The sequence below is a fragment of the Odontesthes bonariensis genome, chromosome 17 (genome assembly GCF_027942865.1).
Source record: "Odontesthes bonariensis isolate fOdoBon6 chromosome 17, fOdoBon6.hap1, whole genome shotgun sequence".
Classification (NCBI taxonomy): domain Eukaryota; kingdom Metazoa; phylum Chordata; class Actinopteri; order Atheriniformes; family Atherinopsidae; genus Odontesthes; species Odontesthes bonariensis.
The window spans coordinates 10,087,975-10,111,667 of record NC_134522.1 but is presented as its reverse complement, the minus strand read 5'-3'; the positions used below and the strand labels follow the sequence as shown (position 1 = coordinate 10,111,667).

At 41.3% G+C, this 23,693-nt stretch overlaps 3 protein-coding genes across 5 annotated transcripts; 2 read left to right on the top strand and 1 right to left on the bottom strand.

Moving 5' to 3' along the window:
* Window positions 1–840: 840 nt before the first annotated feature.
* tmem50a (transmembrane protein 50A) lies at window positions 841–5,719 on the top strand. The gene is made up of 7 exons (XM_075447883.1): window positions 841–951; window positions 1,489–1,594; window positions 1,765–1,877; window positions 4,371–4,438; window positions 4,575–4,667; window positions 4,850–4,910; window positions 5,008–5,719. The coding sequence occupies exons 2-7, from the start codon at window positions 1,493–1,495 to the stop codon at window positions 5,051–5,053; spliced, it is 483 nt and encodes a 160-aa protein (XP_075303998.1). The 5' UTR covers window positions 841–951; window positions 1,489–1,492; the 3' UTR covers window positions 5,054–5,719.
* rhd (Rh blood group, D antigen) lies at window positions 5,487–9,909 on the bottom strand. Of its 2 annotated transcripts, none has more exons than XM_075447878.1 (10): window positions 9,801–9,909; window positions 7,743–7,929; window positions 7,457–7,607; window positions 7,224–7,371; window positions 6,927–7,099; window positions 6,658–6,795; window positions 6,444–6,571; window positions 6,282–6,361; window positions 6,033–6,106; window positions 5,487–5,900 (listed from the first exon to the last, which is right to left on the bottom strand). In XM_075447878.1, the coding sequence occupies exons 2-10, from the start codon at window positions 7,907–7,909 to the stop codon at window positions 5,874–5,876; spliced, it is 1,086 nt and encodes a 361-aa protein (XP_075303993.1). In that variant the 5' UTR covers window positions 7,910–7,929; window positions 9,801–9,909; the 3' UTR covers window positions 5,487–5,873. The 2 variants fall into 2 exon arrangements, with proteins under 2 accessions (XP_075303993.1, XP_075303992.1); XM_075447877.1 differs by lacking the exon at window positions 9,801–9,909 and adding an exon at window positions 8,158–8,676.
* maco1b (macoilin 1b) lies at window positions 9,188–21,957 on the top strand. 2 transcript variants are annotated; one of them, XM_075447876.1, is made up of 11 exons: window positions 9,188–9,470; window positions 10,763–10,904; window positions 12,439–12,565; window positions 14,424–14,547; window positions 14,831–15,009; window positions 15,855–16,407; window positions 17,016–17,174; window positions 17,946–18,128; window positions 18,217–18,337; window positions 19,638–19,812; window positions 19,907–21,957. In XM_075447876.1, exons 1-11 carry the CDS (start codon window positions 9,391–9,393, stop codon window positions 20,107–20,109), a joined length of 2,046 nt encoding a protein of 681 aa, XP_075303991.1. In that variant the 5' UTR covers window positions 9,188–9,390; the 3' UTR covers window positions 20,110–21,957. The 2 variants fall into 2 exon arrangements, with proteins under 2 accessions (XP_075303991.1, XP_075303990.1); XM_075447875.1 differs by having other exon boundaries at window positions 9,189–9,470; window positions 15,852–16,407.
* Window positions 21,958–23,693: the final 1,736 nt, after the last annotated feature.

Sequence of the window (23,693 nt, the reverse complement as noted above, 5' to 3'; positions counted from 1 at the left end):
AGTCCAATGATGCGTTACAGCCTGAAAAAGCTTCCTGCAGAAATGTAAAACCATATACTCGACAAAATGCCGATCTCTAATGCTGTCCTCATGGTACTTACGCTATACTTCCAAGTAATGAGTCATATGTACTGCAATTTTATGCCGTTCATAAAAAAGCAGACATATTTTCATTTTTAGTCATTTAGCTTGTGATTGTGCTTTTATCTGAAGGAACTTGAAAGTGAGGAGCAATATTCAAGTTTTTTTTACTGTGAAACCCTGGTTACAGTGCTAAACCTATTTAACTGACAGAGTAATACTGGAGGAGGTACCAGAGTGCAGGCTAGGCGCAATAAAGGGATTATGAGGGCATGTGAATTATATGTTAGGCTAGGCACCATATACTGTGGAGGTTTATCAAATGGAAGAATAAGCACATGAATCAATGAATTGACTCTGATGCAGTAGTGGGAGCGATATTTAATATTTTTATTGCCAAAGTAGTTCATTTTATTCATATTATTTAATTATTTATTTCAAATTTCACATTTTAACATATATTATTATTAATTACAAACAAAAAGGCTCAGATATTGATCTCGTCCAGTTACTTGTTGCATAAGCTTGTGGAGTCTAAACATAAAGTAAAATATGACAATATTTAAGCAAAGTACTGGTAATTTAGAGCTTCAACTGAGTAAACTTACTTTACCGGTAGTAGACCACTGCTTCCATGTGCATTTTAATCTGTATACACCAAAATATACTACTTTTATCAATGTCAGACGTGCTTACGGAGTTACAAAATTCCCATTTTTGTCCACAGCACGCGAAGGCAACAATGTCAACAGTGTGGTTCTCCCATCAAACGGGTGTGGGTGAACTGCGCATGTGCAAAAGCAAGCTCCGTCGGAAGCCAAATCGGGTTTAACCAAAGGGTCTACATAAAAAAAAAACGAAAATAAAAAGGTAAGAAACACTTTGAAAATGACTTCACGCACAATTGTTGCTTACGGAGTGCTCGTTTCTATTCATCTCCAACGCTGTCTGTCTTAGTTTCGATATTATTTATGACGACTTTGTTACCAGAAACCTTCAAGGAAATGTTTGCTAGTTGCCAAAGCGATGAACAAAAGAGCCCGACAACACAGCCGTTTTATCCTCTCGGTTCACTGTCAATTTCTGTAACTTTAAACTAGATACGTATGCTGTCTTATTGTCAAGTAGATGTGACAACTCCTCTGATTTACAGTGTAAATCTTGAGTTACAGTATAGTTTGTGCTTGCGAGCCAGGGGGTTTAGCATCATTGTTAACATTGTTACTGTACGGCGACTGCGCACCAAAGTGATCATTGTTGTTGAGCTTTTATTTCACCGTCGGGGGAATTTTACTGAACCTCTTCTATATTTGGCGTTATACGTATTTTGGCCAATTGTTTTACCGAGATGAATGAGTATTTCTGATGTTGTGTTATCGCGTTGTTGGACCTGACGCCCTGTTCCAGAGTCATGTCAGGATTTCTGGACGGAATCCGCTGCGGAGACTGCGAGTGCAATGTGGACTGGGGAGAAAGGAGAAACGCCATCGCCTCCATAGCTGCAGGAGTTCTGGTATTTACATTGATTTCCTCTGTCAGGTCACCCGGACTATGGGTGCTCCCATTGGGTTTTCCCTCCTAGATTTTTTATGATTGATGTTGATTCCTGCACAAGCTCATCATACCATCACATTTCCGTAAATAGTCACTGAACTCAGACCAATTGTGATCATGTCTTTGCAGTTCTTCACAGGTTGGTGGATTATCATCGATGCGGCGGTGAAATATCCTGATCAGGGACAGTTTCATCATGCCTATCACACGTGCGGGGTCATAGCCACAGTGGCCTTTCTCATGTAAGACTGGCTTTTCTCATCTCAGTGTACAATTCTTTTGTCGTTTCTGAAGCTTACAGCCACATTACCAGGTGTTCATCACTACAAGGAGCTGCTTATTGTCATGGATAAGGTGTAGCTGTTATCACATGACCTCAGTACAGAGTTTCAGTCATGTAACGGCTGTGAGGGGGGTTGTTACCCCAGTCGTTGATCAAGAAGGGTCTCTGGTGCCTGATGTAAATAACTTAAGCCAGCACTGTTGACGACTTCTAACTCTTTTTCTTCGGTTCTGTGATCTGTTTTAGTTGTGATGCCTGACTGAAATCTCCATGCTGCATGTCATGTGATAACAACTAATCCATCTCCAGGGCAACTGAGCAAGGCCTTGTCATGTGGCTGAAACGATCCGCAAACAGTTTTCCCTCTCATTGCACCTTCATTGTGGGGGTTGAGACCCTCCTATTGATAGACTTTAAGCTAAGTGACGAGTTCATCGGATAAAAAAATGGCCCGCGGTACTGAGTGGGGGCTGTGATTCTTTAGGTATCACATGATTTGATTCAGATTCTCTGGGTCCTAGTTTGATTCCTGATTTAAGACTTTTCTATTCAATACAAAAGATTCAAATCTGCTGTGTTGTACAGCAGAGGTGTGGTATAGGTTTATCTATGTTTTCTATTTAAAAAGTTTATATTGATGTTAAACTACACATGTACTGTGAGATAATAATGATTATATTATTCTAATAATAATAACAACTATAAAGCAAGTAGCGTCCTTTTCCCCCTCAGTATAACCACCTGATGTCCATCTTTAACAACACTTGTAACCGCTCTCATAACAATCAAGTTCTCCCTCTTAATAACTGTATGCACTGTTATACTGAGGAGACATTTTATTAAACATATCGTGTTATATTATATATATCTATATATATTAGGCTGGGCAACGATTCAAATTTTTAATCTAATTAATCACATGATTTCCCTGATTAATCGCATTTGTATGTAAAATCCAAAAATGAATCCAAAAGTAGTGTATAGCTTTTAGCATTTAGTTGTATTTTAAATGTGCTGCCATATGAATGAAAGTGCCATAACATTTGTTGTGCAAACACACTTTTAACATCAGCATCTTTCTGTAGTTTTTATATAGAAGCCTCGCTCCACTGTCTGTTTTGTCATCATTCTGCCACAGTAGACAGAGAAGACATCTTTTATTTCTGATAAATATTTGACATCTTTGGTTTGTCCAGCTTTAAGGTCTGTTCAATTGTGTGTTTTACCTTTAAGTGATATTTTAGACTGGAACTACTACAATTCAACTTGGCAGTGTTTACAGATGACTTTGGTTCTGTCGACTCCGCCGTCTGGAAGAACTTAAAAAGAAAATGGCCGAGTAAAAGTTCCGTACCCTTCTCCATGTTTGGTGGATCCGCCGATTACTTTCTTTTCCGGTTCCGCAGCAGACAGCAACAGACTTTTACAAAATAAAAGCCTGTGAGCAACAGACTTTTACAATAATAAAACCTGCGTTAATGCGTGATAAAATATTTATCGCCGTCAAATAAATAACGAGTTAACTCGCCCAGCCCTAATATATATATATATATGTAGGTATACAGGTATTTTGAGCTGAACATAAACATGTATCATTCCCAAAAGTGTGTGTGAGACAGCTTTTCTCCCCACGCCTGCTCATGTTTTTTTTTTTATTTGAAGTTTGGTAACTTATTGTCATGTGTACTTTAAACCTGTCAATCTTCTATCAACACCAGGTGCTGGTATTTGATGTGTGGCATGGTGCAAAATATTCTAAAATCCAAAGTGTGTATAAATGCTTGCTTTCGTCAGTTAGTCAGAGACTTACTTAGACCAGTTGGTTCTGTTTTGACTGTCAAGGCTCTGGGTCCAGCCCCCACAAAATAGTTGAGACGGCATCACTAACTGTATGTTGGGCGAGGAATCACTTGGGTCAGGTGCCAGGGGGTGGATTATTATTATTTTTTGGCTTTTTATGCCTTTAATGGATAGACAGTTGAGAGAGAGACAGGAAGCAGGGGGCAGAGAGCTGGGGAAGACATGCAGCAAAGGGCCGTCCGGTGGGAGCTTTGAACCGGGGCCAGCTGCAGCGAGGACTGTAGCCTCATGGGGCGGCTGCTTAACCCACTACGCCACCGCCCGCCCGCCCGCCCCCCCCATGGAATAGAAATTTAAAGTGATTAAATTACATTATTCTCGGGACTCGCGGTACTTCCCATTTAGATTCTTGTGGCTTCAGTTTGGTTAGACTGAAAGTGAAAGTTAATTTCAGCAGAAACCTACTCTCATCCCCGTTCTTCTCCAACAATGTTAAAACAAGAAATGTGGAAATAAACCTGTCAGAAGATACATTTTTCCAGCCCACGAATCCATTCTATACAACTGAAAATAAGAATTAATATACTTAAGTGAATCTTAAGAATCTTCTGGTTTATTTGTTGTTAATTTGCCTCCTATTTGACCCGTCCAGGATAAATGCTGTTTCCAATGGCCAGGTGAGAGGAGACAGCTACAGCGAAGGCTGCATCGGACAGACAGGTGTGTATGATTAACTCCCCTTCTATGTGCGTTTGATATCTTAAATCATCATTGCAGCATAAGCAGTATCCAGACTAATAAAGAAGCACAATGTCACGTCACGGAGTAACCCACCCTTCCTTATCTTTCCTTGCAGGCGCTCGAGTGTGGCTCTTTATTGGCTTCATGCTGGCTTTTGGCTCCCTCATTGCCTCCATGTGGATTCTCTTTGGAGGATTTGTAGTGCCTCGTAAGTGCCGTTTCATCTGCTTGAATGCTTTGCAGTTTGCCCTCACTGCTCGGTCAGTTTGTGACACTAGAAAGCATTTTAAAGTGTTAAGCAATGCAGAGGCATGCTTTGAAACATTTACAGAGTGAAAGACTGGGAGACAGGCTGTCGTGTAACTTCTATGTAACTGTTGTGTTTTGCAGAGAAGCCTGTGGTGTACCCCGGTATTGCCATTTTCTTCCAAAATGCGTTCATTTTCTTTGGGTAAGTTAATAGTCTTAACTGGCATATTTGAGTCCTTTCGTGTTTAACGTACACAGATGGAATTTACTCATAATTTTGCTTGTTTTTCCTAATTTAGGGGTTTGGTTTTCAAGTTTGGACGCACAGAGGATCTCTGGCAGTGATGGACCACGTGTGTCTTTTTGTCCACGGTTATACACTCTTTACTATCTGTGTTGTATGAGATGACATGCTTCAGCAATTCTACGCTTTATATATTTTTTTAGCTTTCAAATTAACATGTTTAATTTATGGTATTTGCTGTATAATAGATCAATCACAACTAAGCACAAAATTTCATAGGTTTGTTGAAAGGTTGAATATTTTCAAATGTGGCACATCTTTAAACGTGTCTGTTTGCACTCAGACTGTGTAACCATGTTGTTAAAATGGTTTACAACTCGTGTATATTGGGAGCTTTGTGACTACTCCACCTTGGGTTGACTTTTTTTCGAAGACATCTTTTAGTTAGTCGGCTGAGTTCTTATGGTACAAGATATCATTGAGGGAAATGTTTCAGAACAATTGACAAATTTGCTGAATGTAACCAAATGGGGTTGTTTGCTTTTTATTTTTCTGTAGTAACACATCATCATCTCTGTAACTTTGCGTGTATTCAGATTTATTGTTGAATTCTATTAGCCCACACTGCAGACCTGCAGACAACAGCATGTTGTTTGTGTAACAGATTTGGATTCATGTGCATCAGCTCTCCATTTTTCTCATGTAACACCCCAAACATTGGGTCTGTTTCTGACACCATGGCAACATTAAACATACTGAGCAGTAAATGGGACTGACCTTTCTCTTTTCTACAATCTGACCTTATTTTTTTTTACCTCCTGCACACAAAAGCATGTAATAACTTCTTCACATGAAAAGAAAAAACTACATGAAATTACGGACACCAATCAGTGCCCCGATGTGTTGTGTTTCTCCATCTTCTTATTTGCGCACTGCATTATGTGGAAACTGCAAAACACAAAAATATATTCATAGCAGCTTCGTAAAGTCATCCTCAAAGGTATTTCAGAGCACAGCACGAGCTAATGCCAAACATGAGACCGTTCAGGAAAGAAATATACTGAAATTATGATTACACACCTCCCAGAAAGCTTGATCATCAAAGCATTTCTTGTTTTGAGATGGTCTCCAGAAGTTCCACTTTAGTAGAAACCCTTTAAACGATGATAAAATATTAAGGAAGAAAGCAGCTTATTGTATTGATCTACACTAGATTCCATCCAGCGTATTGGTGTCTAGAAAATCCAAAATCGGCTTTAACCAGAGCCTCGGCCAATAATAGAAAGCTCAATTTTAAAAAAAAAAAAAAAAAAAAAAAGAGAGGCATACCTGTAAGAATTCCCATGGACAAACTCGTACTGATGGTGATAAAGAGAGTACTGATGTGAAACACGGAAAAACGAATAGCCCTGCAAAATAAAGAGCAGTTACACAGGCTGCCACACCTCCTGCGTGTTGTTGATGCCTGTTGTATGCTGGTTACATTCTTACACTGTGTGATCATTGCAGTCTTTAATCTGCAGGAGGAGCTGTGCAAGCCATCCCAGGAGACCGGGGAGTCCGTGTGTGCTCAGAGTGGCACAGGTGTCGTGGCATTCGAATGCAAATAGCATGTGGATCTGGTAAAAAAAAAAAAGAAGTTAAGCATGAGGTGTATGTATAGATTGTTTAAAGTAGAGGCACATTTGCATCTTGTGATGAAAACCTTAAGATATTTGAATCCAGCGGTTGATATAATAGCAGCAGTGAATCCGATTGCCATGGCTTCCCATGGCTGATGAATTGCTGACATGGCAACCCCAACAGAGACACCACCAGCGAGGATGCACGACTGCATTTGGATCTGCTCAAAGAGTGAAGCAAAAGCCCCTTCATATCACTTGACTTGTTGGGTTCTTTTTTGGGATGTTTGACAAGAGTTTAGTCCCTGAAGCTGCATGATAACGTATTAACATATCCAGTGTCAGATCATACCAGGTTTAGTTTTCCTTTGGGACTGGAGAGCACGGACACAGCAGCTGCCGTCACTGCACTCACAGCCAGGGCCAGGTAGGTGCTACATATGGCCCCAAGCTTCCTCTCAGGAGTACGGTGGTCCACCAGGATCGAGTTAAAACTGGGCCAAAACATCCATAGAAACAAAGTGCCTGGAGAACAAAGACATCAAATCCCAGAATATCGATTCACATGTACAGCAGTAATGCAGATGCTGGATTTAAACATGTTGAAAATAAAAACATAACTTCAGGTTACAGACAGCCTTCTATTCACCGAACATGGAAAACAATCCTGATTTTCTGTCAAATTTCTCTTTTTCAAATCCTTGCTTTGAGCCTTTACGGTACAGGATCCACGTCAGCATGAGTCCAAAGAAGGCCCCGAAGACATGAAGCAGCATGATGCTGCTCAGAGGTCGGACCTGCAGACAAGGAAACATCATCGTCAAACAGATTGAAAATGTGTATGACACAGAGCGTGGGTAAAACACGGGCACTGTTTCATACCTTCAGGAGGGTCTGGAGGAGCCATTCATTCAAGATAAATCCCGACACATTTAGCAGGGCAATGAGGATGAGGTGGACAGGGTTGGCCTTCCCCAGCATTGCTCCGATTGAAATGAGGGCAGAAGCCGTACACATCTCACCAACCAAGATGCTACATCAAACATTATTAGCAGTGACTTAAAAATTAGGACAGTAGAAACTTACAAAATGGATCTCACATTCTGTCAAACAGATTCAAATTAAGTCATTTCTACTGTGTCATTTGAATTCAAATGTGACATCCTACCTTCTCAAACCAACTCGAATCTTTCCTAAGTTATACCAGGACTCGATGCCATTCAGTATGATTGCCCATTGGGAGGCGATGCCAACCACCAGGAGGTTGAACCCTGAACCACTGAAACCATAGCGTACTAGAAAGGTGCATAGGAAGCCAAAACCTAGAATCACCATTACATTAACATCCTGGAACTCTGTGAAAAAAAAGAAAAAGGCACAAGGTTTGGGTCACAAATAAAATAAATTGGATGTACTTCTCTCTTTTGGACTATATTAAGTTGATTTAGCTTTTTTTTAAGGCATGTAAAGTTGGTTTGAAATATGTTTCTCCTCATATATACAACACAAATGAAAAATAAACTGCCCCATTATAGACCCCAACTGCCCCAGTCCTCCACCCGTCCAAACGCACAAAACCTCACCTGCGTAAAAGTTGCTGAAGGTATTCCCATCCACTTCTACATTTTTTTCGATTTCAATGTAGAAGGCAGCTATGACGATAAAGCCTGTCTGCAGAAAACACAATAAAGGTGCCAAACGAGAGCGCAGACTTGGAGCGTACTGAGGAGCCATTGAAGGTGTTTTCTGCTTGGTTCAGTCGCCACGACGGTTTAAAAAATGGGCGCAACCAGCACAGGTCTTTATCAGCCGCTGGACACGAAGACAAGTATGTCTTTGAAGAAAAAAAAAAAACGTTGCCACGAAAAAAAAGGTTGATCTTTAATGCTTCAAGAGACAAATTTGAAGAATTACAGTGACTGTGTAACATATTTCACTCATGGTTTGAGTCGTGAAATTTAAATGTACCGTTTTGACTAATTAATTTGGGCCACTTTCTGTAATTGTTTTTTTAATTAACTATTTTGAATACTTACAATATTTAATCAAGCCTTCGGTTGTGATATACAAACGGTTTCATCATAACATATACAACAATAAATACAACCCCTACTTTTTAATAAAACGCGCACACGTCTGCTTTCACCGTGCGCACATTTTAACCTGGTAACAAAGCATAAATGGCATTCAGCGCCCTGGGGCAAATCTATCAATGAACCTCTCACAAAGACCCTGATATAAATATGTATGCTGGAATGGATGGTTTTGTATCTGACACAAATGGAGTTTTTGTACCAAAGACTGCATATTTTCTGCTCATAATAAACCAAATCCAAAGGCTAGAACCAAATGCCCCGCCTCTGCAATCATCTGATTGGTTAATGAACAATGCCCGATTTGTTCACAAAGATTTGATTGGCTGAGCGGTGAGACATGTCCACATGGAGTTTCTATGCTCTGTTCCGTTTTCTTTGACAGGGAAGATGTGAGCGAGCGGCCTTTGTGCAATTTGATTGGCTCATGTGCCTGCCAGTCAAAGAAAGAAGCATACTCAGACAGGTTGATTGGACATTCCAGCCGTCTGACAACTTGATGTCTGTAAAATACAGCGCTGTTTGGGCTTATTGAGCCTGCGCTAACAGAAAAAGAGGAGGTTCCCGAATAGAGTCCTTTATTTATTTCTTTGTGTTCACTGGGGGAAAAATAATAAAGCGACATATACCACAGGCACTTCATTTATTATCTTTGTCCGTATACACAAGAAAACTGGATAAGATTACAGTTGTTATTCGAAGGCCAAAGCCAAGGGGAGGAGGATGAAGCGGCGCAATGCGGACTGCAGCAAACTCCGACGGCCGTTAAAACGGAACCGAATCACCGAGGGTATATACGGCAGGTAACTTGCATGGAGCTAAACGAAAGGGGCTTCCTCACGACAGGATGTGGGGACACTGGCTAGACACGATGCAGGACGTTTAGCTTCCTGTCGTTATCACATATGCCAATGAACTGTCACTGCTTGATAGCCCGTTAACCTAGCTGGATGCTAGCTAAGCTAGCTGTAGCGATGTTTTCGTTGTACACTAGCAGGTAACGTTAGCTGTTAAGCTAACTGTACCGCTAGGCCCCAAAACAGCCAGTTATTAACCAATGTCTCTTTTACAGCAGTGTTGGTGTAAGGCGTATGTTGTTGCATATTTTTGCAAAATAACTCAAAAACCCTGACTTTTGTTTGCCCATGTCACTTGACATCTGCTGGTCCTGTCAAAACTAGCTGCTTCCCTTTTAGTGAACGTAACTTAGGTCAGCACCACAGCAGCTCTGCCTTCTCACTGCCAACATCATCACATGAGCCTTACTAATGCTAAAGTGCTGTGAGCTTTGTTAACACCAAACATCCCTTGATAAGATTGCAATCAGTCTCGACTTGTGAGGCGCTTGTTATGCACTCACGGGTTGTCTAATCTGAACAGAGGCTGGGTTGTTTTTTTTTTACCCTGACAGGTTCCACCTCTGTGTGACTTCCTATATATCTGATCAGCCACTAGTTAAACACGTGGCATCAAGATATAAAGATATAGGTCAGTTGCTGAATTATTGAGCAGGTGCCCCACATCATAAAATGATCCGATCGGAGAACCCCTCGACCGACCGTGTCCAAGTCTGGATCAGTCAACTATGGTCAAATATATCTTATCTTAGGGTGACCATACGTCCGTATTTCCCGGGACATGTCCGTATTTCACGGGACGCCCGGGACAGGAAGTGAAATACGGACGTGTCCCGGGAAATACGGACGTATGGTCACCCTATCTTATCTATTCTTTTAAGTTAATTGTAAAATTCAGTCAAAACCAGTTGCAAATCACAACAGTACCTATTCTCTGTGTGTGCAAATAATACAGCTCTTGAGAGATAAACATACTCTGAAGTAGTTGTGCATTATTGTCATGTGCAAATCTTCAGAATAACATATGAGAACATAATTGAGCATCGGTGTACTGTAGGCTTTTTCTCGAATGCCTTCAGAAGCATCCCTGCATTGTTTAACATAAGCTGCTTAAGATAATTGATGATATTCTTGGTTGATTGAAAGCAAATCTAATTGCCAGTGCATAAAAACACTCTTAAATGTTTTGTGTTTATATTGCAAAATATAATTTTTCACTCATTTTGTCTTTCATTCAGTACCTTCCTGTACCTGAAGTTCCTGGTGGTGTGGGCACTGGTATTACTGGCAGACTTTGTACTTGAATTCAGGTTTGAGTACCTCTGGCCATTTTGGCTCTTCATCCGGAGTGTGTACGACTCCTTTAGATACCAGGGGCTGGTGAGTAGCTTTGGATGTTTATTTATTTATTGGCCAAGCTTCTCCAAAGACTTATAAAAGTTAAACGAAATATGTAAACACAACAAAAATAAATATTAATAGGAAATACTGTTTGACAGAACAGAGATTCCTGAATTTTGCTGATAGAAGTTGTTCATAAAGTATAGATGCATGTCCACATTAAGACTGAAGTGTCTCTCACACTGCAGAATGTCCGTCATCGCTTGGCTAACTGCTTAAAGACCAGATGATATGCTGCTGATTGTTGTAGCGCTGTTTTATTAGTCAGCCTTGATTCAAAGATGCACTGGCGCCTCACCTGATTTCTAACAACTATCTGATATCTTCTGTGCACACATTTAGGAATTAGCATTGATAAAGACAAAGTGACAGCGTGGAGTACAGAGTCAGACCGTGTGCCGTCAGATATGCCACAAAATAAGCCACAAGATGGTCACATTGTTTCTGAGGCGGCCAAACCCAAACAAATATAGTAGAAACTTAATAAAAGTCTAGGAGGCAAAGCAGGGCTGTGTACACGGGTAAATCTAATCTGGGATTATTTTGCCTTTTTTTGTTTCAACATCTGTATTCAGTATTTCTAAGGTTCGAGGGTTGGCGCTCTTTAAATGTTGACCTCTCACTGTCCTCCCTTTTCCTGCTGTGCTTTGATGAGAATTTTGTAGAGAATTAGTCTCATCAGCTGTTTATCTTGAGGACAATTTCTACCATACAGGCGACGCCATGTTGATGACTCCCTGTTGATGTTAACATCATATATTTGCTTGGAAAGCCGCAGTAAAAATACTACAAGACAGCGTTTGACACATTTTTGTTTTTTAGCTAAGAGAAAATGGAGCACCCATTAACTTGGAGGATGCAATTAGTCAAATTTATTACAAAAACAAAGGCACTAATACCACCAATCTGAAATCCAACCTCTTTCCTCATCATAAGGTGCATGTGTTGATGACAACTGACCAGATTCATACTGTAAACGTGGCATAAAACACTATAATTGCAGTTATTTGTTTGATCATTAGCTTTTCGTGACTGTAAATTGAGTGGAGCTCTACTGCAAACCTAAAAACAACACGTCATGTTTATCTTCCGATCTAAGTTCTCATCATGCAAACAAAGTTGAGCTCTGATGAGACTTGCAGGTCATCAGTCAGCCTTACATCTGCTAAGTGTATGCTGATGGTTAATTTCTTATAGTTTTATTTAGCCTCTGGTCCATTATTGGTGCCGGGCAGCTTGCTATTATTAAAATGTGCAGTGTGCGTGTCTGTTTGTCTCTCTGTGAAGGGAGAAAGAGAACTGAAGAGGTCATATTTATAAAGCTAGTCATGGTTTTGTTTGTTTAGGGAAAGAAGTGGTTTATTCCACACGTTTTAAAGGATTACAATATGGTAGACATCACGTCTGTCAAACAGCTAATTCCTAATCTTCAGAGCATAATTACTCTTTGGGGGGGGGGGGGGGGGTTTCTTTGTTTCCTGCACAGTTTATCATAACCTCCTCTCTCCATCAGGCCTTCTCAGTATTCTTTGTGTGTGTGGCGTTTACCTCGGACATCATTTGCCTCCTCTTCATCCCAGTGCAATGGCTGTTCTTTGCTGCCAGTACCTATGTGTGGGTGCAGTATGTTTGGCACACAGGTGAGTTCATCCTGTGTCTGGGTTTTTCTTACTTTTAAAGTTGTTTTTTTTTTCAGTGTGAACAGAGGAATATGATCTAACTCGCGACAGTGAAACGATTTACTTTCGATAGTGAGAAAAAAAAAAAGTATGGACGGTTTTATGCATGAGCAGTGCACATTGTGTTATCTTGTTTACAAACAGTTGGCTTGTTTCTCAGAATTTTACATGGTGTAAGCGAGCTGCGCTCTGCAGATTAGCTGTCAGATTGATTTAGTGACAACTACCCGTGGCGACCAAAGGCCAGGTGTCAGATGGAAATCCCAGTGCCTGTTGGGGGAGGGACAAACCGAGTGGTTCCCATTTGCTTTCCGAGCTCTCGAACTTAACTCACCGGTGACATTCAGAACCATAGGATGTCACAGGGGTATTAATATCTTCTACAGCTCGGTGGTGAATGTGTGTGGTGATAGTGGTGGGCAGCAGAAACCTGTACACAGTGTAGAGTAGGGCTGTCAAGATATTAGGATTTCAAAGTAATGTTTTTCAGTGCAGTGGAGGGAAAAATATCAAATTAAGAGGTGTATAATCTTCAAATCGAAACTCAAAACCCATCTGTTTCAAGCTGCATTCTCCCTCTAGCCTCTTTAACTTGTGTTATTTTATTTATTGTATTTTTAGTGTGTTGTGAAGTGTCCTTGAGTGTTGAGAAAGGCGCTTTTTTTTTTAAATTAAATGTATTATTATTATTATTATTATTATTATTATTATATATAAAGTGTTTTAATAAAGAAGCATCCAGACTACATTTTAAAGTCAGAAACCTTTTTAAAAGAAGCAGCCCTTACATCAACTTCAGTGCAACATGTTCATTTTTATTTCTTTTTCTTTTTGTTTAAATCCAGAGGCCAACTAAATGAGCATCCCTCACCAGTCCCTTCCTTTAGAATAAAGAGCACTTTGTATTTCTGTAGGTTAAACTGTCTGTTCATTACCAAAACATTTATTAGTAATGGCGTTAATATGGAATAAATATTCATGAGCTGACTCACTTCCACTGAGCGGCTCATTCTCTAAGGTCCAGTTCTTTAGACTTCCTGCAGCCCAGTCTGTCTGTCTGTCTCTACAGAGTTTATCCAAGTTTGGGGTCGAGCGAGCAAATAAACATTTGCAGTAGTTATCGCCACAAACGTTGACCACAACATGAGTGGTACACCAAACACACGCAGCGTTGTCCCTTCTTTGCAGTACTTCTACATGATAAACCGCTTCACGCTGAATCAGCAGGATTTGGTGTCACAGGTCTGGCTGCTCGTCTCACCGGTGCGCCTCGTTGTCTCGGTGGTCAAAGTTTGGACCTCTTCCAACAATGATAAGAATAATATTAAGTTGCTTTTATGCCGCAGCAGCTCTGAGCTGATCAGTGTTCGCCGCTAGTTTGTCAATGAAGACGGAACATTCCAATCAATACCGCTGCAAATGAGCATCTAATTAGATGTTGATTTTTAGGATCTATTTGTCTCTGAGGATTTTGGACAACCCCAGTGTAGAGAAGCTATAAAGATTTCTATGAAAGCAGGATCTACCTTCTTTGACCACATTGATGAGTGGGACAAATCTTTGTGAAAGTCTTTACTGTCTTGATTCAGATTTGGTCTCTAACTGATGAAGTTTCATTACATTTTTTTTACAAGAACAAGCGTATTTTCATCTGGTGTCATGAAATGGGCTTTTTTTTTTCTTAAAGTCCAAAGTTTTGTCATTCGGGATCCAGGTGTTCTGTATACTTTGAACAAATTTGGTTAGGTGTTGTCATGAACACATTTCAGGTTTGAAATGCAGTTCTGACATTTTTGTTCCCTTTTTTTTTTGTCCCCAGAGAGGGGCGTCTGTCTGCCCACCGTGTCTCTATGGATACTCTTTGTGTACATAGAGGCAGCCATCAGATTCAAAGACCTGAAGAACTTCCACGTGGACTTGTGCCGTCCTTTTGCCGCACACTGGTAAGCTTCTGTTATGTTTAAACTACAGGCAGTGTGGAATAATAACAGTATTATAGCTATCGATCTTAATGTTCACAAAGCTTTATTCATCGATACGCAATCTATGAAGTCTTTCCACATTTCGGCTGATATTCTGAAGCAGATTTAGCTTTGAACCTGTGTCATAGAAAGAAATGTGATTGTTTCTTTGTATAGTTAATAATCCAGTTGCTGTTTGACTCAGTTTGACTTGATTGAATGAGCACGTTGTGATTTGTGTGCATTTTGTGTCCCATCTCTTCAGCATCGGCTACCCCGTGGTCACGCTGGGTTTTGGCTTCAAGAGCTACGTTAGTTATAAAATGCGCCTGAGGAAGCAAAAGGAGGTGCAGAAGGAGAATGAATTTTATATGCAGCTGCTACAGCAGGCTCTGCCTCCAGAGCAACAGATGCTTCAGAGACAAGAGCGAGAAGCCGAAGAAGGTAAGAACGAAAACCCACATGCATGCTGTGTACACTCCTGATTCACGTGCACGTAAACGAGTGAACAAAAGTCACTTTATTCCTCTCGTCAGACATGAAAAAAGTAGATTTTATTGTCTTTCTACTGTCCAGTGGACAAGCTCGCTGTCTTAAGTCAGTAATGGTACAATCATGGATTGGGTAGTTGGATCCCCTCGCTGTTTTAATTGTGTTTTTTCTTTTTTACACTTGGTAAAGTCATAGTTCTCTATCTCTCTGGGCAGTTTTGTAGATTTGGGCACGGGTGATACATTCACCTTAATGTTTTGATGATTTTCCGATAATTTAAGGGGAGATCTATTGAACATTTGTACATATTTTCCTTTGTTTTATTGGTTTGTCATTAATCTTAAAATGTTTTTCTTGTTCCTATTTACTTTAACAAAGCCATCATTATGCTAACATACATCTGTAGCACATGCTTTCCCCTTCTATTCAAAGGCTGCGGTTACAGGTGCACCTGCCTCACAGTTTAAGCAAACACACCATGCACACAATCATTCATTTGGTCATTTGATGGGGTTCCATTGACACATGAAAGAAGTCCTGCTTTTCTTACAGAACGAGAAGTCGGCGAGGAAATGGTTCAAACAAATTCACATCACCTGAGATGTTAATTACCACAAACTACATGTGGATCATATCAGTGCTCACAGTAGATAGAGAAAATCATTTTTTAAATAAAGAATATGCAGAATTGTATATCAGGGATTCTTATAAATGATCAAAAATGGATATGATGCCTGTAATTCTGGGCAGATGTTTTATGTGCATCTCTTTTATTCTCCTCTGTATTCATGCAGCAGCAGCAGCAGCTAAAGGAATATCTGAAGTGGACACACCGCCAGTGTCACAAAATGGTGCTCCGGGCAATAAAAAGACATCAGCGCCACTGCCAGAGCTCGAGTATAGAGAAAAAGGGAAAGAAGGAAAAGGTGGCGGGGAGGCTAAAAAGCAACACAACATCCTGCCATCATCAGTGGACTCTAAACTCCAGGAGATGGAGTATATGGAGAACCATATGAACAACAAGAGACTGACCACAGAGCTGGGCAGCACAGAGAATCTGTTGCTTAAAGAGGATAACAATTCCTCCTGTTCTTCTTCATCATCCTCCTCCTCTAAAAATTACAAAAATGCCAGCAGCAACGCCGCAGCGCTTAACTCCTCACCCCGCGGCCACTGCGCCACCAACGGCAGCGTCCCCTCCTCTGCGTCGTCATCTTCGTCCTCCTCAGGGAAGAACGAGAAGAAGCAAAAGTTACCAGTTGGGAAAGGGACAACAGGGGGCTCCCACAGGGATCCCACCGAAAACTGTATCCCCAACAACCAGCTGAGCAAGCCAGAAGCACTTGTTAGGTAAGACAGTCATGATCAGGCACAGATGAGTTCTCATTAACGCCTCACTCCAGTGTTTTCATAAAGTAACTTCACTGGTTTAATTGTGCAGTGAGCTGTTTTAAGAACTTATCTTGACTTTAAGGACTTTGGTCTCTTCCACTTTTAAGAGGCGACTGTGTCGAGGCTCAGGAAGACCAAGCAGCTGTGTGCATGCTTAGCCATGCAGGCCACCATTAAAGTACCTGTCACAGCTTCATATTGCAGATTTATTTTGTGACTTTAACTGTAAATTTGAACTATCTCTCATCACTGGCATGCACAGAGTAGTCGAGGTGAAAACCTTTCCGATACCAGAAATGTTTTGATAAATCAGTGTGGCTGATCCACACAAATACCATTTGCATCAAAGTGCACTCTGTTCCGTCTGTTCTTTGCTCATGATATAGCCATGATTTTTAAATAGTTTTCGTTACGCTGTGAATTTGACTCATTACAAGTTGAACTCAGGATGTCTTTGTTTAATCGAAATTCATAAATATATGTGAAACCCTAAACAAATCATTTGTTTAGCTGGGTCATCGGACCTAAATTTACTTTGTGTGTGTTTACATTTCCACCTGGGACAGGTTGGAGCAGGACATTAAGAAGCTGAAGGCTGACCTGCAGGCCAGCCGGCAGGTGGAGCAGGACCTACGCAGCCAGATCGGCTCGCTAGGCAGCGCTGAGCGCTCCATACGCACTGAGTTGGGTCAGTTGCGCCAGGAAAATGAGCTGTTGCAGAGCAAGTAAGTGGGGCGACTCTTGTCTACACAAAGTTGGGCTAGTGATCAGTTTTGGTCACGATTAGCTGGGGTTATAGAGTTTTTAATGGTATACAGCACTGATTATAGATGAGTTATATGCTGACCTTTTGATCAAGTTCAAAGTTTTGTTTGCTAACAGCTACTTTCAGAGAAATCTGCCTGATCTGTGCAGAGTTTTCACTGTAAATTAAACTCACACACCGTATACACTGGAAAAAAATCGAAATCTTACCAAGTATATTTTTCTCATTGAGTATCTCATTACACTTGATATAAGACACAATTGCCCAACAAGTACCATTTCAGCAAGATATAGGGACTTGTTTTAATACAATACATCTTGAATATCTTGTTAAAAACATCTGTTTTGAGTCATATTTCACATGAAACAAGCTTTTTTTTTCATTTGAAGAGTTTTTTTTTTTTTTGCTAATTTCAAGGTCACTTTTAACTCAAAAGTCCTAAATATCACATTTTATTTCAAGAAATCTTGACAAGCCGATTTTCACTAGTTCCATTGGCAGATTTTTTTGCTTATTTCAAGCAAAAACGTCTTGTATTTGTTGTTTTTTTTACTTATTTTTGGAGGGGCATTTTTTCCAGTGTACTTAAGACTTTTACTTGGGTTGCTTACCTTGTAAAGCTTGGTGTCAGCATTGAGTGTATATAGAGCACAAGTATGAAGGAGTGATTCTGTTACTTATTCTGTCAAGTTTGCTCACCTGCTCCATGTTGTGTGGTTGGATGTGTTAGGCTCCATAATGCTGTGCAGGCGAAGCAAAAGGACAAACAGGCTGTGGGCCAGCTGGAGAAGAGGCTCAAAGCAGAGCAGGAGGCCCGAGCTTCTGCAGAGAAGCAGCTCGCAGATGAAAAGAAACGAAAGAAGTTAGAGGAGGCCACAGCAGCCAGAGCAGTAGCGCTAGCAGCAGCATCCAGGTGAGGGCAGACGCGATATATATATGAAATGAGCTCCTCAGCAACCTCTTTGCTCTGCTCTCACACATCTGTTTCTCTTTTCTCTCAGGGGAGAGTGCACAGACACGCTGCGGCGGCGGATCGCTGAATTAGAAACAGAGTGTAAAAAATTAACAATGGACATCAAGTTAAAGGAGGACCAGATACGAGAGCTCGAATTAAAAGTACAGGTTTGTTGTTTGACACTTTGGTTTCAGACTCGTTCCTCTTCAGTCATTCATGAAATGTTTGGATTTTTTTAACAACTGAACGAAGGCCGATTATCCTCTGATAATCACGTCATGTTTCTGTGCCAAGTAACCGGCTATTGTTTGATATCACTAAGAAAAGGAAAATGCTTTGAGGTTCATAATCCTCCTCATCAACCTTAGCTCTGATAACTTGCCTCAGAAAGCTTATTTCAAAACGACACCATTTTCACATTATCACACCAGTGAAGCTGCGTGTCCCTCCTTTTATTTGCACAGGGGTGTGGATAGTTTCATACCATGTTCTGTTTGTATTTGTTGTGCTCTGAAGAACATTAGAAGTGGCCCAGTCTTTGGCTATGTACACACGTAGCCGGGTATTTTTAAAACCGAATATTTCCCCCCCTCCGTTTATAAAATAATCTGTATCCACATTACCTCGTTTTCGAAAAAAAACACCTTCCACACATAACCGAACATCTGCGTTTTCACCTGTCTTGACAACCCAAATGCATTTTCTGTTTTGCGCAATCTGCCCTCGTCAGCTAAATAATAAAGTGTGCACGCAACTTTTTTGAGCACACTGACAGGTAATCGCATGACTGCCCCTCGATATGAGGACGTAATAATTCCGACAGCGACAGGAGTGAGGACACCGGGACATGCGAAATTGTCACGCCATTCCTCTGGGAGTACGACTTGGGCGTCTAAAATCAAGGCAGTAAACAGCGCCTGCACAATAGTAACCACCACAGTTCTCAAGACATCCATGCTTCTTCAGTAAACAAAGGTCGCACGTTTAACGTCAGAGCAGATTTGTTGTTGTTTTGGCGCATATTGTGACGTTCGAAAACGCAAAACTCCGGTTATCTCCGTCTACACGCAGCTGCATAAACGGAGTTTTCAAAAATCTTCACTTTGCCCGGAGTTTTTAAAAATATTAGTTTATGATGCGTTTTCATGTGGATGACAGGTCCAAACGTAGAAAGATATATTCGTTTTAGCAGATACCCGGCTACGTGTGGATGGGGCCTTTATCTGCTGCCACTTTGATTAAAAACGCATGTTTAAAGATGCTGAACCCAAAGCCTCGTTCCCACTGGTCAAAAATACTCACTAACATCTGGTTTTTGAGTGCCGTGGCGACGTGTTTAATCGGCATTCGGTCGGTGATCTTTATTTACCGTCTTTGTTTCATACATGTAATCACCAGTGTACCAAAGCAACGAGCCCTGGATATTAACCTGTGATGCTGACTCTGACTGCATGTTTTGTCTTTCAGGAGCTTCATAAATATAAGGAAAATGAAAAAGACACAGAGGTGCTGATGTCAGCCCTGTCAGCCATGCAGGACAAGACCCAGCATCTGGAGAACAGTCTGAGCGCAGAGACCAGGATCAAACTGGACCTCTTCTCTGCACTTGGAGACGCCAAGAGGCAGCTGGAGATCGCACAAGGTTCATGCCATGTCCATAATGCTCGAATCACCGTGACGCCTCCACATATCGTCAAGTCGCCACATCTGACGCGTTTTTTTTCTTCTGTTTTCAGGTCAAATCCTTCAGAAGGACCAGGAGATCAAAGACCTGAAGCAGAAGATAGCAGAAGTGATGGCCGTCATGCCCAGCATCTCCTACACAGCCGACACCAGCAGCATGACCCCCGTGGCCCCCCACTACTCCTCAAAGTTCATGGACACCAATCCCTCCGGCCTGGACCCCAACGCTTCCGTTTACCAGCCCCTCAAAAAGTGAAGGCTTTGTCCCGCCCCTCCATCCATCCTCCCAACATTTTTACTTTTCCCGCAGGTCCATCATCTTGTGGCTGGGAATAGTTTTGTTCTGTTCTCTCCTCGCCAGGTCAGAAGGAAGTTGTTGTATTGTGTGACTGTATTTGTTGTAGTTAAAACAAAAGACAAAAAAAAAAAAACAACTTAAAAATGGACATCCCACGTCAATTAGGAAGCGTCAGTTTTTTTTTTTTTTTTTCTCTTTAATGTCTAGTGAAACCTCACAGATTCGGGTGTGCATCTTCATCTCCGCCATCGCTGCAACCAGAAACTGGCTCTCTGTTCCTGGAACAAGCTACCGTATTTACTTTAGGTTGATTAATGCCTCCTAAAATTGGGAAAACGTCCCGACCTGCATCCTAATTTATTTGACAGATCATTATCCTCCGGATATAGTTGGACAACATTTGTACAACCAGAGGAATGTAGTGCAAAGACTGGCACAGACTTGTTTAACTTATTGTTTTAATCCACAATCGGTCACCAAAATTCACCCTTTTCTAATCTGCTTGGGCATGTGGCGTTTTCATAGTTTTTAAAGCATTTTGTGTGGCTCTGTGTTCACCAGGCTTCTTTCTTTCTTTCTTTTTTTTTTTTTTCTTCCCAACAGACTGGAAACGTTGATGGCAAAAAGCTGTGAAAATAACTTGTGTTATAAGCAGAAAACTTTAAAGTAAAGTAAACGGACCCGAGCAGATATTCTGGTTGATATGATCACAGTGCCTTGAGTTGAGGACATGAGATGCCACCCAAACCATCTGAATTTGGTGGGGAAATCTCACTGAGCTGGAAAGAAGAAGGCTTCCAGTCAGCATAGTGAAGTGGGACATCGTTCCCTTGTGTTTCTTTGTCTTTTTGACTTCCCCGCTGGTAGGGAAGCTGATCGTCATCCACTTTCAAAGAGCCGCCGTGTCCTTTGTCAGGCACATTGAACAGCTCTAAATTTCACAGTACTTATTTTCACACTGTCAGTATGTTGACACGAGGGAAGCCACCACCGTCTGCAGCTCATCGTGTTCTAAAAGACGCTCATCGCTGCTGCCGTTTAACCCCGAGTCCTTTGGTTGAGCCGCCTCCCTGGGTTCTTTTATTTTTTTATTTTGATGGCGCGCCGTTGAAAACGCGTGCAGCTCTGAAAGGGAAAACTGTAAAGATGAACTGTGCAATGTAAACAAAGCTTTGGAAATGCCATGTTCCAGATAAGATAGTTATCTGCCACTTCAGTTTGTGTGCCAAGACTGGAGTTTCTCTGGTAATGTGTTGGAGAATGTAACTGCTAATACTTTGGCTCACGTCTTGTCAAATACGCAGTTAAAAGTTTCTGTTGATCGTTCAGAGAAAGCCGCTGTCTGTTTGTAGTCGACTGTGTAGTAGAAAGTGAGGAAGTAGAGCCACGTTTCTTTTTGTGAATGTTATTCAGTATTTGCAACGTGGCTGTTTTTTTTAAAAGCAGTTTACTTCACTCCTGTTTCTGGTATTATCGTTATTTTCCTGCGGGGGGGGGTGGTCTGCTTGAGCCCCACGGGGGTTTCGGCGTCACCTCGCGTGCGGTTTTCACCTGCCGCACACAGAAGAAGCTTTTTCTTTTTCTCGCTCAGATTGCCGTCGTTGGCTTCTTGAAAATGTTGTGAAAGTGACAGTTTAGTCGGTTGTTCGGCCAACTGATGGTTGAAAGTACGGAGATGTGTTTTTGTTTTGTTTTTTGTTTTCTATGCCCCACAGTCACTGTTCTGTTCTCCCCCAGGTCTGACCTTGGCTGCGCTCTCGCTCTGTGAGGTTTACAGAAAATAAAAACCTTTTTTGTTTTCTTGCAGACATAGTTTTTCATTTAGTAAATCCACAATGAACATGGTTCAGTTTCTAAACTGTAAATCTGGCTCCAAATACAACATCATCTTTCTGCCACTAGGGGGCAGTTTCCATCTGCTTCTCAGCTATAAGAAATTCTCTCTTGTTCAGACAAGCTCTGGTTAATTACCCCGTCAATAACCATCATTCTGTCATTTCAAGAACATAAAATCCCATTTAGCTCAGACAGAAGTAAATTGGGAGTAATTTCTTCTTGAGTGATTCTGACGACTGCTAAGTCAAAAGATGCTGCTTTTACAACGCTGTCCACCAGTGCTGAGTTTAGTGGTGGGCGTGCCCCATTTAAATATTGCCAAAGGGGAAATACTTAGCACTTCAGCACATTTGTTTTTCCCACAGTCTCTCTTTGTGCACATTTTGTATTTAGTCATTCACTAACCAGCAGGGAGATTCTCTGCTTTTCTGACCTTTTTAGATTTGTGATTTCAGTCTGAGATGGGAGCACAAAAGAGAGCAAAATGATGTGCTGCCACACATTTTGATTTGAGCGATAACTCCTCAGATGCAGATACATTTTCTTGAGGGGATAAAGAATCCCTCGGCCAAGGACAATTCATGAAAGAAGGCCTCTGCTCAGCATTCTGCATCGCACAATACTTCCCAAGATACAGGCTGAATAGCCTGTGTGGCGAGGCAGATTTAGTCTGTCTGTGCATTTAGCAGCGGTAAATCCAGCTGTTTAAAGAAAAGATTTAAAGAAGGAGATTACACATGAAAGCTTTTCTGTTTCCTTTGACTTATTGGTGTAAAGTTTATGAGTCACTTCTCGTCACTGCAAAACAATTTATAAACTGATAATAACGCTGCCAGCGTGTCTGGGCAGATGGGTGCATTCAGGGTTTATGCTCATCTTCAGGGTGAGGATCCCCACAGCAAACACTCACCTTCTGTGAAAAGTACAGTTTAGAAGGTCAGTGCATGTCCTGCACACCTCAGTAACCCTTCAGACTGCAGCTGCCCGCGATGAAGCGGCGATCTACAGGGAACGCACCGGCCTGAGCGCCGAGGAGCAGGTTTGTTTAAAAAGCTAAACTAATGATATGATAATCCTTTTTGATGCAGTTTTTTTTTTTTTTTACAGCAAAGCATGTCCTGTCACTGCTCACTGAGCTTCTGATAGAAGAAAGCGGTGAGGTTGCCTAACATGTCTCCAGGGAGGCGTTAGCCTCCTGAACTGACGTCTCTGAGCTTGTCGTCTCCCATGAAATCTGGTTTTGCGAGATTTTTTGCAAGCCATTCCCCTGAGTGATCCGTTTTATTGGTGGTGATGTAAACTCAGTGAAAGCTTCTGTGTGCCCAAGAAAGTACGAGAAAACTTTGAGGATAGTTTTACAACAATAATTGGGATGTTGGGTATAATGATGCATGGTTGGCTCGTTGTTTTCATGCATTTGGAAAGGTCTTCAGATATAAAAGTTACCTGAGGTTTCCTTTATTCTCAAAGGAAATTTCAAACATAGAAATTGTTCTGAGGTGATTGAAGCTTAAACCGTGTTAACCTTTATTCTTATTCATGCTCAGTATAACGGGAATCCCTCTTGGCCAGAGATTCTCTTCCTCAGGTCAGTGAAATGAACCAAGAGTCTCGACCTTCAGGGGACTTTTTCATCCTTACTCTGCAACTGTTGGCTTTACGTTGGCCATTAGATCTGGCAACTGGGGTGAAATATTGAAGCAGAT

Bases quoted from the DNA above. Each gene is read 5' to 3' on its own strand.
- maco1b (XM_075447875.1), top strand. From the start codon at position 9,391: ATGAAGCGGCGCAATGCGGACTGCAGCAAACTCCGACGGCCGTTAAAA. The intron at 12,566-14,423 runs GTGAGTTCATCC...TTTTGTCCCCAG, and splicing joins GCAGTATGTTTGGCACACAG to AGAGGGGCGTCTGTCTGCCC. The intron at 18,338-19,637 runs GTTTGTTGTTTG...TTTGTCTTTCAG, and splicing joins AGCTCGAATTAAAAGTACAG to GAGCTTCATAAATATAAGGA.
- tmem50a (XM_075447883.1), top strand. From the start codon at position 1,493: ATGTCAGGATTTCTGGACGGAATCCGCTGCGGAGACTGCGAGTGCAAT. The intron at 1,878-4,370 runs GTAAGACTGGCT...TGACCCGTCCAG, and splicing joins GCCACAGTGGCCTTTCTCAT to GATAAATGCTGTTTCCAATG. The intron at 4,668-4,849 runs GTAAGTGCCGTT...TGTGTTTTGCAG, and splicing joins TGGAGGATTTGTAGTGCCTC to AGAAGCCTGTGGTGTACCCC.
- rhd (XM_075447877.1), bottom strand. From the start codon at position 8,308: ATGGCTCCTCAGTACGCTCCAAGTCTGCGCTCTCGTTTGGCACCTTTA. The intron at 6,796-6,926 runs GTATGATCTGAC...CTCTTTGAGCAG, and splicing joins CCAAAGGAAAACTAAACCTG to ATCCAAATGCAGTCGTGCAT. The intron at 6,362-6,443 runs GTAAGAATGTAA...TTTATTTTGCAG, and splicing joins GACTGCAATGATCACACAGT to GGCTATTCGTTTTTCCGTGT.